This window comes from Pseudorasbora parva, chromosome 11, assembly GCF_024679245.1.
Source record: "Pseudorasbora parva isolate DD20220531a chromosome 11, ASM2467924v1, whole genome shotgun sequence".
Classification (NCBI taxonomy): domain Eukaryota; kingdom Metazoa; phylum Chordata; class Actinopteri; order Cypriniformes; family Gobionidae; genus Pseudorasbora; species Pseudorasbora parva.
In genome coordinates, this window is record NC_090182.1 from 31506857 (window position 1) to 31523787 (window position 16931).

At 37.9% G+C, this 16931-nt stretch overlaps 1 protein-coding gene across 3 annotated transcripts in view; it reads right to left on the minus strand.

Annotated features, from left to right (window-relative positions):
* Positions 1 to 16931, minus strand: part of arap3 (ArfGAP with RhoGAP domain, ankyrin repeat and PH domain 3) — a 52673-nt gene that overhangs the window by 13954 nt on the left and 21788 nt on the right. For 2 of the 3 annotated variants that reach the window (XM_067457793.1, XM_067457794.1), the window contains 16 exons: positions 14256 to 14347; positions 14099 to 14160; positions 9923 to 10138; positions 9598 to 9667; positions 8538 to 8658; positions 6809 to 6993; positions 6468 to 6574; positions 5300 to 5499; positions 4883 to 4968; positions 4574 to 4756; positions 2733 to 2874; positions 2136 to 2240; positions 702 to 858; positions 494 to 596; positions 203 to 398; positions 14 to 77 (listed from right to left, as the gene is read on the minus strand). In XM_067457793.1, the coding sequence (XP_067313894.1) occupies positions 14 to 77; positions 203 to 398; positions 494 to 596; positions 702 to 858; positions 2136 to 2240; positions 2733 to 2874; positions 4574 to 4756; positions 4883 to 4968; positions 5300 to 5499; positions 6468 to 6574; positions 6809 to 6993; positions 8538 to 8658; positions 9598 to 9667; positions 9923 to 10138; positions 14099 to 14160; positions 14256 to 14347 (2089 nt within the window). The remainder of the gene's footprint in view (positions 1 to 13; positions 78 to 202; positions 399 to 493; positions 597 to 701; positions 859 to 2135; positions 2241 to 2732; positions 2875 to 4573; positions 4757 to 4882; positions 4969 to 5299; positions 5500 to 6467; positions 6575 to 6808; positions 6994 to 8537; positions 8659 to 9597; positions 9668 to 9922; positions 10139 to 14098; positions 14161 to 14255; positions 14348 to 16931) is intronic. The other variant, XM_067457795.1, reaches the window with a different exon arrangement.

A 16931-nucleotide genomic window follows, 5' to 3' on the forward strand; every position in this document is an offset into this window, starting at 1 on the left:
GTCAAGGACCCACCTTCCTTTCTCAACAAGAACCAGAATGTCCTTCTTCTCATGGTTCTCTGTTTCTGATGCAATGCCTTGAACCCAAGACAAAAACGGTTAAGAACATAGCTCCTTTATTAATCCCAGAGGACACATTTAGCAGCATTATTTTCTCTGAAATATCGTATCAGTGTCACAGTGATTCAGCTAACAGACTCACTGAGTTCCTGTAGGTGTTTCAGGTTTATAATATCCTCTGCGGCGCCATCATTTCCAGGGCATAAGAAAAGGTTTGACTTCTGCAGAACAAAGAAGCCCTCTTTCCACTGCGGGTCTAGCATGGCCTTGTAGCGCAGTACGCCCACTCGCTCGAACTCTCGCGCCAGCAGGCAGTGACAGCTGAGAGGTGTGGTGGCCTGCCAAAGATCAAAACCGAGGTGAGATCTAACGCACTGAAGCGACAAGATATTTCTTGTACACATAAAGCACAGCTTGACTGATTAATATTTACCTTCCCTATTGCTCTCGCCCAACTGTGCAACGCATCTGAAGTCTCCAAGCCAAACTGGATCAGTTTATCAGACATTAAGTAAAGTTCAAAAGTGTATCGAAATCTGAAAGGAACAACAAGAATCACATTTTTACATATGTTATGATGTAAAATACAATGACCATTTTTAAATGTCCTGAAAGATGTTCTGTTATGCAGTGATACCCACTTGTCAATAAAGCCGCTGTTGTTGCTGGAATCTGGCCTGTTAACTCCTAAACAGATGATGTCTTTAACATTGATCTTCATACTGGGCTCATGACATCGGTCCGACTCATAGAAGAGAATAGACTTCTCTACTGAACACCAGTACTTTTGAAAATCTGCTGAAAAAAGTCAAATCAAAAAGGTAAATGAAAACAAACAATTTAAACAAACTAAAATTCAACAGCATAATATAATACTCTGGATGCATATGAGTAGTAATTAAATGTGCAAAAAGTATTTTTTCTGTATTTTTCATATTAGATGTCAGTATAAGACAACTGTTGTTCTGAATCAGTGAGCATGTGGTTATCAGGTGACCACTGTATCATTTTAATGTATCCTTTTTAAATCTCATGTTCACCAAGACTCAAAAATATAGTGAAAACACTAATAATGTGAAATATTATTACAATCGAAAATAGCGAATGAAACATGAATATATTGAATATATGAAATAATGAATATATTTCTAAATCTACACTGCCGTTCAAAAGTTTTTAGAAGAAGCCTATTATGCTCACCAAGGCTGCATTTATTTTATTAAAAATAAAAAAACTCTAATGTTGTAAAATTTATTAAAATGTAAAATAATTTGTTAAAATAAAAAGTAAATTAATTAAAATGTATTCATCAAAGATTCCTGAAAAAAAATTTTTTTACACAACTGTTTTTAATGTTGATAATAATCATAAATGTTTCTTGAGCATCAAAAGATATTGAAATAACTTCTAAACGATCATGTGACACTGAAGACTAGAGTAATGATGCTGAAAATTCAGCTCTGCATCACAGAAATAAATTACATTTTAAAATATATCCAAATAGAAAACAGTTATTTTATTATTTTAAAAATATTTCACAATTTCACAGTTTTGGGGATGTTTTATTAAAAAAAAAAAATGCAGCCTTGGTGAAGATAAGAGACTTCTTTTAAAAATCGTACAGATCAAAAACTATTGAGCAAGAGTGTAATTTATTCCTTTGATGGTAAAGATGAATTAAGTGTCACATGATCCTTCAGAAATCATTTTAATATGCTGAAGAAAAATGTCTTGATATTACTTATGTTGTGCTACTTAATATCTTTTAATATTTTTTATGGATTATTTGATGAAAAAAGTTCAAAAGAACAGCATTTATTTGACGTAGTAAAATGTTATAATGTTATCAATTATGTTGCTGTCACTATTGATCAATTTAATCCATCTTTGCTGACTAAAAGTATTAATTTCTTTCTTACCATAAACTTTTTGTAATTATTTTAATTACTTAGTGCCTTAACAATACCCAGTGAATGCACATTTTGATGTGTGAATACTGGACAGCTGTTTTTTTTTTTTTTACTGAAGAGGTACATTCGTCTCCTAAATCACTGCCAAGGCTTGTTTTCGCCTACCGTCTCTGGTCCTGCGGGATAATGTCCCTTTGTTCAAAGAGCCTGTCTTGTAGAGGTAGCCGGAGTACAGGATGGGCTGCATGATCTCATCATAAACACAAGAATCTGAATCCAGAAAATCACAGTATGATACTTCACACTTCTTGTATTTCACTTAAAGAGGAAATATTAGATGTTTCATATATTAAAGGTAAAGAATATCATTTGAATTATGTCAGATCTTTTCTTCTAGAGTAAATATAAGTGTTTTTACAACTTTTCCGTGGCACTTTAGCTGATGGCTCAACCAATGCTTTGTGTTTGGGGCAGGATAACCTGTAGTAAACTGTTTAAAATTAATTACCTGTAATAAACTGATTAAAATTGTTTACTGCAGGAAATTGATTAGTGTGTCCAAACAATAGATTAGACTATATAGAAATAATAATTAAAAAAAATAGCTAGAGCCAAAATTAGAAGGCTTTCCAAAGTACAGAGTAACAAAAAAAGAACTTTTATTTTTATTTTTTTATAGTTCCGTTTGGTACCATTTAAATGATAAACTTCACCTTTAATAAATATGGCAGTAGTAAAGTACTGGAAACGACTCCATCATACCTGCAGACTGTGTGTATGAGTAATGTGGGGACAGACGCTTAACATTTCCATTAGTGTCAGCGAGTCGAACGGCCTCAGCTTCTGCAAAAATCTGAGTGACTGTTTTCAGCAGGTTGTGCTCGGTCACAGCAGTGCACAGCGCCTGCAGGGGGACCACATACGCACACAAACACTTAAACAAATGCACTGCTAATAGCACATTTAGCCAAAGGACATTCAAAGCTTCTTCCAAAAATCCATCTATTCACTGCAGTCCTTTTAGCTTTCTTAATTATTTACAATTCAGAGCACATCCATGGCTTATTCTGGGGGTTTATAGGTAGCCTGAATACACAAATGATAAAGCCTTGGTAAAGTCCTGAGAAAGAATAATACACACTAATCTTGGCTTGACCGCTGGCATAATACTTAGATGGATCTGGCTATATTAAGACAGGATGTCCTCACTGCCCCAGTGGGGACTGATCTAAAAGTTTTCTTTTTAAGTAAAGCTTTTACACAGAGAAATAGCCTCTGCTATAGTTCACAGTGGCTCTAACTAAAGGAAGTATCATGTGCATTTCAAAATTAAGGGTCTGTTGCAAAAGAGGAAAGGGAAATGCACTTATTGTGCAAAGGTGTTGAGGTTATGTGGCACTGAAAACATCAGACCAAAACATTCCCTTACTGTAATCTGTGCAAAAGACCTATGTACATCTGTACACTGTTTACACAAAGGCTTCAGTCACAGCTAACTCTATATATATATATATACACATTTTTGTTTTTTATGTATATATATTTTTTTTCATGCTCAGAGCTCTACTGCCCTTAACAAAAGCCACATTTTGAGCAAAGAGATCTTTATTCATGCAAATCCTGTATTTTTCTTCATAGTAAAATGGCAGTGACAAAGGAAATAGCTTATAGTATACATAAACCGGAAATTGTAACGTGTGAGCATGCAAAAAAATAAATAAATAAATAAATACAGAGCATACGTGAAAAGTTTGTGTACATGCAATAGTGTTGTGTGTGCACACACAAGTCTGTATATATATTTTTTTATTTTTGCAAAGGGTCCCTTTAGAGGATCTGTACTTTTTAAGAAAAAAACATCTATATAGCCCCTTTCACACTGCGATTCCGGCAAATACACGGATAATCCGACCCGGCATTTGTTCCCGGGCCTCTAGATTTGGTCCATTCACACTGCCAGCGAAATACCGTAATATGTGTGCTTTCACACACAACCCGTAACGGTCCCGGATCGAGTTGACACGTGACATCCGGATGTGACATATAATGGCGAGCGACCTTAGCTTCAGCGCGGATAGTAAGGAGCTTTGTGGTCTCGTGTTGTGTCCAGAATGAGCACGTTTCTGCTTGTTTAATTTTAGTTTCTTTTGTATACGAACACTCTCTGCGTTTAAAACACCGACTAGCTCTTCTGGCACTGCAGGGTTGTATTATTGAAAAAACAAACTCTAGGAGTCGCACGATAACTACGTACACGTTGCGGCATTAGTTTTGGCTTTTGTTCACATAGTGCTCGTCCCGGGTCGAACACCGCAATGATACTAGGTCCCCGACCGGGGTTCAATTCGGTAATCAATTCCGGGACATGGTTTCTTTCACACAGAAGGCGACCCGGCAATGTTCCGGGAATATTGCGGGTCCAACGTGCAGTGTAAAAGGGGCTTATGTAAATCAGTTATGGTTTGTTAACTTTTCTTAAATGTGACAATAACTAATCTATCAAGTTGTTAAATAGATATGTCAATACCTCATGAGGAATAAGGAGGAAATCTCCTTTTTTTTCATAATCTGTCCCCTGTAAGTGCAAGGGATTTATCCTTTACCTTAAGAAGTTCCTCTTGGCTGCTGAAACTGGGATGAGGGTGGCGATATCTGCCTTCTTTGTATTTGTGGGTGATAAACTCTCTTCGCTGTTCTGGGGAGGCATCACAGTCCAGCTCCTCAGTCACAGAAAGTCTGGCTGCCCAAAATTCATTTGCTCTGTCGTTGCCAAGCATTATGAAGAGCTAGAACATATAAAGATAAGGGTCATCTTGGCCTTATTTCTAAAAGACAGTGTAGTAAAATCGCCAGGAGTCCTGATAACTGGAATATAAGGATCTTTTCACACAAAAACTCACAGCAACCCCTACCTGAACAATCTCATTGCTCCACACGCTGGTGTCCAGTTTCAGACTCTGCACTTTCGACACCATTGTGCCAAGACTTCGGTGCTGGCCTGCAGGCAGACAGAACAAAAGAGGCACCACATCACTCTCCATGCACCATTCATTCTGTTTGTCCCATAAAGACTTCCTGATATGGTGCCGTGAGCCACATTTATCTGCACTTTACCTCATATGAACTCTCAAATGAGCTTAGATACTCTTAGTACCATCTGTATATCAACCAAGACACTGCACTGCCATTACCCGGAAATGCTAAATTTCTCACACCAACTCTTTTAATTAATTTCTAGTCATATTCAACAGAATTCACTGTGCTTTATAAATTTGAATTATAAACACCAACGAGATGATAACACACCACCACATCGGTCACACACACACCTGCGCAATTCTTGCAGATGACCACACAGAGATTAATGGACGCCCAGTCTGGATTGATGGCTTTGCAGTCTGCGCAGATCTTGTTGGACCTGTTGGACCAGATCTTCTCCGCCACCTCATAATCAGATAGTGTTTCTGCTATAGATTCCTGCACGGCCTCCATCCAGTCCCTTTTCTCTCGCTCCGACTCTGCCGTAAAGCTGCAAGTGTGCACAAAACCCTCTTAATGCTCGGCCTTTAAGGATCCTATTAATTGTCTCTGGGCTGGCATGGTGACCTGTGAATGACTTCACTGCTTTCTTTAAGTCTACAGTAAAATTGAACTGATCAAATTGACTTTATTTCCATAACTCTGTGTGTGTGTGTGTGTGTGTGTGTGTGTGTGTGCGTGCGTGCGTGCGTGCGTGTGTGCGTGCGTGCGTGCGTGCGTGCGTGCGTGCGTGCGTGCGTGTCCACAAAGATGGCAATATCCGAAATCCTTGTCCTTGTGGGGACATTTTTAGGTCCCCATGAGGAAAACATCTTATAAATCACACAGAAGGAGTTTTTTTGAGAAAGAAAAAATGCAGAATGTTTCCTGTGATGGGTAGGTTTAGGGGCAGGGGCAGTGTAAGGGGATAGGATGTACAGTTTGTACAGTATGAAATCCATTACACCTATGGAAAGTCCCCATAAAACATGGAAACATGACGTGTGTTTGTGTGTGTGTGTGTGTGTGTGTGTGTGTGTGTGTGTGTGTGTGTGTGTGTGTGCGTGCGTGCGTGTGTGTGCGTGTGTGTGTGTGTGTGTGAGCCTGTTTATGTGGTTTATGAGGACACAGATTTGTATAACTACATGGGTATTACATTGGTATTACACTATAAATGTGGTTTATGAGGACATTTTTCAGTTATGAGGACAAGTTAGAATGATTTCTGAAAGATCATGTGACAGTGAAGACTGGAGTAATGATGCTGAAAATACAGCTTTGCATCACAGGAATAAATCACATGTTATTTTATATTGCAATAATTATTTAATAAATTATATTGCAAAACTGTGCATGAGAAAATGACTCTTTTTAAGAGAATACACATTAAACAATGTTTTTGCAGTGTTGAAAATCACTTAAGAGGGTAAACACATACAAGCTACTTAACAGAAGCACAGCATGACTAGAACTGTTTACCTGAAGGTTTTATACGGTGTAATGAGATCAAAGCTCTTGCCCTTCCCATCACGAATTGTAGCACCTCTGGCCTCAATTACAGTAATTCCAATCCCATTTTTAAAGCACTGTAAAACACATATCACAAAAGGTCAGTCTTAATGTAAGGATTAGCAATCAAACCACAAAGGTGCAAATAACAAAGCTATTTTGAATGTATTGTACATATGTTATAGGAAATTTCAAAATTATTTTCAAACTGTGTTCTATTGAGAGAAGAAAGAGGTAAAGCAAATCACTGGTCCTAAATCTAGAGTAGAATGGCTATAACATGATTAAGTATAACATGATTTACTAATCACCTGCTCACTCTTGTACAACCAGATCTGCTCCATTATAATTGCTGTGTAGATCTTTGACTTGGTTCCTTTGAGCTCCAGAAAGCCACTCTTTTGGCAGTGACTGCCAGGGCCAAAACGTGGACGGCCAAAAACCAGCTGTTCTTTGACCCGCTCCTGCAAAATGCAGCACCATTTGCTCCTCTGGACTGCAAGAAGACATAAAGAAGGTTCAAAATGTTTATTTTGTCCTAGTTAAATTTCCAGTATGTAGCAAAACACTTTTCTAAAGTATTCAATACTACTATTGCTGCATTGAGTACATGCAGCATTTTATTTCAACCACCATTTTAAAAGTTTATTGCAATGGGTGCAGTAATAGACAGTAATAGCTTTATTTCGCATAAAGGGTTACTTTAGTGATTAGTACTATATGGCTTTGTATCAGTAGAAACCCTGAAATATATTCGAATGATTGTGCCCCCCCCCCCCCCATATCCCCCTGAGACAAGCGATTTATGCATTTTATTTGTGGAAAAATACCTCCCATGACGCAAATATCGTCAATTTGCGCCATCAGAGGAATTGTTGGCCAGAGGCTAAAGACTACAGCCAGCAGAGTTCTGCATGTTTTCAACTCGCGCGTCAGGGATGGAGATCGCACTCGCAGCACTCAGCTCGCAGCTGCAGCCTCAGGCTTTCATGGAAACGGTGCGGCCAGCAGAGAAAAGATGGAGTCTTTCAACTTCTCAAACTAATTCCTATGAAAGTTAAGCTTTCAAAGGCATGAACTGAAAACGCACCAGACTGAACATGCGCTGTGAATGCCGCGGACGCGTTTACCTCAGCTCTCATCACAAACTCATCCATGACTGTCAATGTGACTCCTGCAGCGTTTTGGGCTGTGAGACTCCCTCAGCGGCTAAATCACATATTGAACAGACATGTTCAGTTTTTAACTGTAGTGTCTGTTCTCTAACTGAACTGATTTTATGAAAATGAACGTGGTCGTGGTGGGAAAGTGGTCAGTGATTCAGTAATCTAGTAGCGGTGGCTTTGGGAGTGGCCTTGTAGGGCAGCGAAGCAGTCTGGGAATTGTTGTCTTTCATCTCCATGAGACAAAAATACATTTTCTGTCTTTTCTCAGTCTAGAAAGCACCAAATTATAAAATAATTTCACATTTCTACTACATTAATGACCCAGTTTAAATACAGTTTTATCTTCCCAGGGCTGAAGTACTCCTTTAAATGCGTAGGACAAAATCCAGTGGGAATTGGAAAGTTATGACGATGGGCCGACAACGAGTTTCAGGCTTTATTAAGCTTAAATGCATAAGACAAAATCCAGTGCCCTTTTTTTTTTTTATTAATTTAAATGTTATTACATAAGCCACGATTTCACCGAAATCACCCGGACCAATTAGTCCCAGGAACTGCGTGCATACAGGTTTTTATTTAAAAAAATGCCTGCATGTAATTTCAGTAATTACATCTATAATTACACTGTTGAGTCTTTCCTTAGTCCTTAACCTACCAATACCAACAAACATGTCCCAACCTTACCCATATTCCACCTCAACAGCAGTTTTTGCAATACAATATGAACACAACAAGAACTTTGTATGTACATGGGTTTGAATCCCAGGAAATTAATTAACTGAATACCTTAAGTGTAGTCGCTAAGGGCATCCGCCAAATGCATAAATGTCAATGTAGAAAAAGGAGGTTATCTGTTAAAAAATGCTGTGCTTACCATCATTATCAGCTCGGAACACAAACGTCCTGTGATTTGTCACAACCTCAAATTTATTGTCTTTGGCTACACGGGCCATCTGTATGGCAGCTAAGGGAATCACACCTTTGGGATAAGCATCCTGGGAGAAAGAGACAATTTGAGTTAAGAATAGCAGTCAGTGTACCAACATATGTGACGTCTGCAGAAAAACACAATGGAATGTAGGAACTGTTTATATTCTGAAGGTCTTCAGGCAGTGTGAAGCGCTTAAAGGGGTCATATATCATGATGAATTAGTTGATTGTACTGGACTGTAACAGTGGGAACACAAAACATTCTACCTAGCCCAAAAATGATTTATTGAATTTAACTTGCAAACCTTAAATGATTAAATAGTGTAACTTTTACCAGACCAGCTGAGCTGAAAGGTTCAACACCCACATGAATTCGGTTGTCGATCACCACGGTCTATTGTTCTGGCAATTCGTTTTTCATTCAGCTTAATGACTATAGGTTTCACTTAGTGTAAACAGACAATTCATCTTCAATTCATTCAGCTTTCCTGTTTTGTGTTTGGTGTGAAAGGGCCTTTACACATCAACAACATCCATTCAGAGTTGTTCAGCTGTTTAACACACTATTCAATGTTCAGGATGGAGTAAGGGCGGTTAAAACTATATTTGACAGTAAACCTGTAGCAAAGTGCCCACACACATGCAAAGACTGGGTTTACATAAAAGCAATTCAGAGAGAGGGTGGAAAAACACTAGCGTTCCTTATTAACAGTTTAATAGTTTTATTTACTGAGAAAGCATTAAATTGATCAAAATTGACAGTAAAGACATTTATAATTCTGCAAAAGAGTTAAATAAATAAATGTTTTTTTGTATTTTTGATCAAATAAATGTAGCCTTGGTGAGCATATATGACTTTTAAACGGTAGAGTATATTATGACTGTTCTGGTGTAAAAACCTTGATATTAATAGTGGTTCAAGTATTGAATGATGAATGTATAATGTGATCCCTTTAATAATACAAATTCATGATGACATTGAGTCTGTTTATTTGCAATCATACCTTTTCACTACCATAGTACATCAAGTTCTTCCCATCAAACTTCACATATCGTTTCTGGAACACATAGTTTCTATAACAGAGGTACAAACATGACGTCAGAGGAAAACAACTACATTGCAAAGATCCCATTTCTGAAATTGTTAAAGGAGGAAGTGAATCTAGACACTGGAAGATGTCAAGCAGAGGACAGGAGACAGCAGGAGACACAAGACATGAAGTAATGACAAACCGGCCAGAGAGGACAGACAGGGAGCAGAAACAGCCATTGAGGAGCGTGCAGGAGACGCAGAGATGAGAGGAGAGTAGCAGCCCCGATGGGGCGTACCCTTGAGGAGAGAGCTTGTCCAGCCAGCCGCTGAGGATAGGTGCCACCCGCTCGGACAGTGAGGTGAAGCTGGCATAGGGAGAGATGTGATCCTCATCTGCTTCATTTGTACAGAGATTATGAGGAAGGGGGAACGAGTGGGAGGCCAGTGTGGGTTCACCCACAGTGCAGTAGCCTGGAGAATCAAGACGCTTGAGCCATGAGTGATTGTTCTGCCTGTGGGAGGATGAGGAGGAGGAGGTGGTGTAAAATATATTAAGTACAGTAATATTACTATGCAAAAAGGCGTGATTGACGTGACGATGTCGGACGTAGCGCAAATATTTTGCGAGAGTCTTCGTAGGTTGAATACAAAAGGTGGTCCACTGGCAACTAGATATTTTACTTTATAAAGTGTTAAACATGGATATTTTTCTTACAAAAACCCACTGATTCACTTTAGAAGGCCTTTATTAACCCCCATGTGGAGCACTTTTATAATGGATGGACATACTTTTTTGGTCTTCAAATTTTGGTCTGCCATTCACTGCCATTATTAATTTTTTTTATATATCATATTTTGTTCGTCTAAAAGAAGAATGCTATATACACCTAGGATGGTTTGAGTGTGAGTAAATTATGAGATCATTTTCATTTGTGTGTGAACTATCCCTTTAAGGGCCAGATTTAGTAAACAGGGGCCGTATTAACAAAACATTTTATCTTACCACTAAGAGTTTTCCTAAATAGCAGCAAAAGTTCTTAGTTACAAGTTTTCTATTCACAAAGCTGCTGAGAGTAACTTTTACTAAGGAAATAGAGAGAAGTCTCAAAGGTGCCCTAGAATGAAAAATTGAATAAACCTTGCCATAGTGAAATAATACAAGTACAGTGCATGTACATCACATACTGTTAGTCTCAAACGCCATTGCCTCTTACTTCATATGTAAATCTCATTAATCAAAAACACCAACATAACGGCAACCGTGACGCAAGCGTTGGGGATCATTTGCATATGTCCAAACATGTTTATTGTCAGGCGGGAATGGGAGCGAATCATCGGGACTGCAGGTAAACAAGACACTTGAGGATAGCAAAAACGGCAGCTCTCATGACACATTTTTTCAGGCTGTGCAGGAGACGTGAGGACTTTTCATATGTCAACAGTTTATTATAATCGGATACCGCAACAATTCAAAATCGTTCGTTTGTTCGGCCCATTTCAAACAAGCTTCGCTCAGCGTCTTAAACTGAAGAAAAGTGCAACTAAATTCCTGCAAGCAGTAAGTAGTGATTTATCCACTTATTGACTAGCTGTTTAAACAATTTCTGATTAAATTGAAAGTTTCTTAGAGAGAACGCAAGATGTCTAGATGAGGCAAGATGCTAGTACAGTAACAATAGGAAACTCCAAGTACCATACAAAACTAAATAGTGTGTCTAATGACAAAGGTTAATATTATTTTGTATTACAAAATACAAACGTAGATACATTGCTTACAGATCATTCACTTGATCTTTCTAGCAAACGTCACCTCTTCCACCATATAAGTTAAAACTAAAGTAATTTGACAAAGCTATTCATTTCGTAAAAATATAAGTTATATATTTATATTTTTGGGAACTGAAGTAGGCCTATGATGTGTTATGATGCTTGTATTTCAGAGTAATAATAATAATTAATAATTAGTTACATTTATATAGCGCTTTTCTAGGCACTCAAAGGGCATTTACATATAGAAGGGGGAATCTTCTCAACCACCACCAATGTGCAGCATCCACCTGGATGATGCGACGGCAGCCATATTGCGCCAGAGCACTCACCACACACCAGCTTATGGTGGAGAGGAGACAGAGTGATGAAGCCAATCATTATATGGGGATTATTAGGAGGCCATGATGGACAGGGGCCATTGGGCAAATTTGGCCAGAATGCCGGGGGTACACCCCTACTCTTTATCGAAGGACATCCTGGGATTTTTAACGACCACAGAGAGTCAGGACCTTGGTTTAACGTCTCATCCGAAAGACGGTGCTCTTTGACAGTATAGTGTCCCCATCACTATACTGGGGTGTTAGGACCCACACAGACCACAGGATGAGCACCCCCTGCTGGCCTCACTAACACCTCTACTAGCAGCTACCTGGTTTTCCCAGTTGGTATCCCATCCAGGTACTGACCAGGCTCAGCCCTGCTTAGCTTCAGTGGGAAACCAGTCTTGGGCTATAGGGTGATATTGCTGCTGGTGTACTTGAGTAGGCTACATCACAGCCACTGCGTAGCCTACATTGTGACTAACGTTATATAAACATGCAATATCGTTGACGAAAAAAGACGAGTCTAAAATGTAGACTGAATGACACTTTAAGCAGAACATCTCAAATAGAGATTGCTAAAATGCAGCTTACTTGTTTATTGGTGTTTTCAGATTTGTTATGGACACATTCATCCCATTACATTTGCCACTTTTTGGAAAAATACAAAATCCGTATGGGTTTAACATCAGATGTTGAGAACTGACATTCTGCAATTCATAGCTGAAGGGCTTTCTCAGCATCTTTATCCAACAGTTTATTTCTAAACAGTCCCATATGGCCAAGTATCGAACAAAAAAAAAATGTAAAACTATCTTCTTTAAGTAGTCCACTTTTCCCACTATATTGTCAATTATAGGATGGTCAGTCTTCAGAGACTCGATTGCTTGTAGACAAGATTTAGAGTCTGTACATATTACGAAATGGCCTTGCTGTTCCTTTTCTATTGGTTCTACAGCTAAAAACAGGCCTCATCTGTGAAAATTGTCCTGATATACATATACCAAAAAGATTTTGTCCATTTACTACTTCTGAAGATACAAGATTGTCTTGCTTTTTTTTAGTTTTCAAAAATGTTATCCTACTGATTTATTGTTTAATTCTTGTACAAAGCATAAATAAAGATGTTGTGAGATTACTTAAAAAAATGCAAATGGGATGAGAAAAATAATGTTAGTTCAAGATAATTAATAATATAATTCATATAATTACATATAATAAATACATTTTCAAAATACATTAAAATATTGAAAAAATCTCAAATTTAATTTTAGAGGAATTTCTTTTTTTCCTCAATAAATTACTTACATTTCAGTCTGTTCCTCAAACATAGCTATGATATATTATATTTAAAAAATATTTGGAATATAGCATCTGAGCCAAAGACACATTTTATGCTAGTTTTTTATAATTATTATTTTTCATATAGTAACTTGACCGCATCTTTCCCCATGTGAATTTTATAGACAAGAGGAGCTGGGAAATTCAGCTAAACTGCCCTGTGAGCATTTCATGGAATCAATCAATCAACTTTATTTATATAGCGCTTTTACAAAGATGATTGTTTCAAAGCGGCTTCACAGTGTTAAACAGGACAATATTGCAACAAAATTTGATTTGGCTAGTTTGATGTGGATAGTTTATAGAATTAAATATGACCTAATTAATCAATTTCATTTGTATATTTAGTTGAAATACTTGGATCATAATTTTAGTGTCCCCACTAATTTAGTATCCCCATAATTTTAATGTCCCGACTAGTGGAAGAAAGCACGTTTTAGGGTTTGGAACGAGATGGGAGTAAATAATGACAAAAATTTCATTTTATGGTGAACTGTTCCTTTAAAACACAAATGAGAATGTTTCAGATAACTCTAACCAAATTACAGAAATCACTTTGCTAAATCATGCTTACTAAGGCACCTACAAAGGTTACTCCACCCGAACAATTTTAATTCTCTCATCATTTCCTCACTTTCATGCTGTCCCAGATATATATGACTTTCTTTAGATGAACACAAACTAGGATTTTTTGAAAAATTATTCATTTCTGTCCATATAATGCAAATGGATAGTATTGACACCAAGTGGTCACACAAAGTGAAAACAATGGCAATACGACCCCAGTGGATAAATGTCTACTGAAGCAATACAAAGTAAAATGTGCACCTTTTAAACTATAAACCATTGCTTCTTACCAAATGTCAGTATTAATATGTATCCTATTAATCCCAGATCACATCATCACTTTATCCCAGATAGCTTTGTTTTCAGCGTCACTATGCGATTAGCAGGTGGATATAACACTGTGGGCATACCAAACATTCTGCTGGCTTTAGCGGAAAGAGTCAATTTTACCTCTTGTGGAAAAATTGGACTTACCCATGGTCTCTTGTTTTATCCTCTTTATTTGCAATCTTTTCCTCACATTTGGTCCTCTCAACCTAAACATATTTAACCATAAATAAATGACACCTATCAGAGTACATAAAGTGAAAATGCACTCTAAAATTAAGTTTGGTCACTTCTAGTCCCCTACCTCTGAATGTTGATTTTGTCGCTTGCTGTGGAAAACAGTTTCACAGTACGGGTTGATCATTTCATCTTCGTCCTCAGCAGATGCTGTGCCAGCTGAAACAGAACAGAAAATAGTAGAAAAAGATCAACTTATCATAAATTATTTATGTGTGTTTATGTATGTATGTGTGTATGCATGTGTATGCATGCACATATATATGCATGTATGCACGCACGCACGTGTGTGTGTGTGTGTGTGTGTGTGTGTGTGTGTGTGTGTGTGTGTGTGTGTGTGTGTGTGTGTGTGTGTGTGTGTGTGTGTGTGTGTGTGTATACACATGTATGCATGTGTATGTACAAACCCCATAACAAAAAAGTTGTGACACCGTACAAATTGGAAATAAAAAAGGAATGCAATGATTTACAAATCTCATAAACTTATATTTTATTCACAATAGAATATAGATAACATATCAAATGTTGAAAGTGAGATATTTTGAAAAGTCATGCCAAATATTGGCTCATTTTGGATTTCATGAGAGCTACACATTCCAAAATTTGGGACAAGTAGCAATAAAAGGCCAGAAAAGTATAAGGAACAGCTGGAGGACCAATTTGCAACTTATTAGGTCAACTGGTATAAAAAAAAAAGTCTCTCAGAGTGGCAGTGTCTCTCAAAAGTCAATATGGGCAGAGGATCAGCAGTTCCCCCAATGTTGTGGCGAAAAATAGTGGAGCAATATCAGAAAGGAGTTTCTCAGAGAAAACTACAAACAGTTTGAAGTTATTATCATCTACAGTGCATAATATCATCAAAAGATTCAGAGAATCTGGAACAATCTCTGTGCGTAAGGGTCAAGAACGGAAAACTATACCTTTGATCTTCGGGCCCTTAAGGCTGCAACATACTCCGCAAGAACAGTGAAAAAAGTTCTTGCTCCCAGGGCTGCAAGAACAAAACTACATCATTTTGTTCTCGCAGCCCTGGTTTGGGAGTTCTCGCAGCTTTTTCTCGACATATCGTCTGAGCAGAGCTTTTTTTCTTGTGGGTGTCCGAGAATTATTATGTAATTGGTCATACATTTAAAGTGGGCGTGGTTAATGCGGAGAAATGCAGATGATCGGCACCTGCTTTTCTCTTGAAGTATGAAATGTACTGGGCAAAACGAACTTAGTTCTTGTTCTTGCCACCTCGAGAAAACGAACAAATATCTTTGTTCTTGCAGAGTATGTTCCAAGCTTAAGTCCCTCTGCATCACATACAGGAATGCTACTGTAATAGAAATCACAACATGGGCTCAGGAATAATTACAGAAAACATTGTTGGTGAACACAATTCACCGTGCCATTTGACGCTGCCGGCTAAAACTCCATAGGTCAAAAAAGAAGCCATATCTAAACATGATCCAGAAGCGCATGCATTTTCTGGGCCAAGGCTCATTTACAATGGATTGAGGCAAAGTGGAAAACTGTTCTGTGGTCAGATTAATCAAAATTGTAAGTTATTTTTGGAAATCTGGGATGCCATGTCATCCATACTAAAGAGGACAAGGAAAACCCAAGTTGTTATCAACGCTCAGTTCAGAAGCCTGCATCTCTGATGGTATGGGGTTGCATGAGTGCGTGTAGCATGGGCAGCTTACACATCTGGAAAGCCACCATTAATGCTGAAAGGTATTTCCAAGTTCTAGAACAACATATGCTCCCATCCAGATGTCATCTCTTTCTGGGAAGACCTTGCATTTTGTAACATTACAATGCCAGACCACATACTGCATCAGATACATCATGGCTGCATAGAAGAAGAATCCGGGTACTGAAATGGCCAGCCTGCAGTCCAGATCTTTTACCCATAGAAAACATTTGGCGCAGCATAAAGAGGAAGATGCGACAAAGAAGACCTAAGACAGTTGAGCAACTAGAAGCCTGTATTAGACAATAATGGGACAACATTCCTATTCATAAACTTAAACAACTTGTCTGATGTTTGCAGATTGTTACAAAAAAAGAGAGGATGCCACACAGTGGTAAACATGGCCTTGTCCCAACTCTTCTGACTCTTCATGTGTTGATGCCATGAAATTTTAAATCAACTTATTTTCCCCTTTAAATGATACATTTTCTCAGTTTAAACATCTAAAATTTGAAACTTCCACATCATTGCATTCTGTTTTTATTCACAATTTGTACAGTTTCCCAACTTTTTGGGAATCAGGTTTGTATACGTGTACAGGTCCATCTAAAAAATGTGATAAAAGTTCATTATTTTCCATAATGTAATGATAAAAATTAAACTTTCATATATTTTAGATTCATTGCACACCAACTGAAATATTTCAGGTCTTTTATTGTTTTAATACTGATGATTTGAGGCATACAGCTCATGAAAACCCCAAATTCCTATCTCAAAAAATTAGCATATCATGAAAGGTTCTCTAATCGAGCTATTAACCTAATCATCTGAATCAACTAATTAACTCTAAACACCTCCAAAAGATTCCGGAGGCTTTTAAAAACTCCCAGCCTGGTTCATTACTCAAAACCGCAATCATGGGTAAGACTGCAGACCCGACCCAGCCCAGAAGGCCATCATTAACACCCTTAAGCAAGAGGGTAAGACACAGAAAGAAATTTCTGAAGGAATAGGCTGTTCCCAGAGTGCTGTATCAAGGCACCTCAGAGGAAAGTCTGTGGGAAG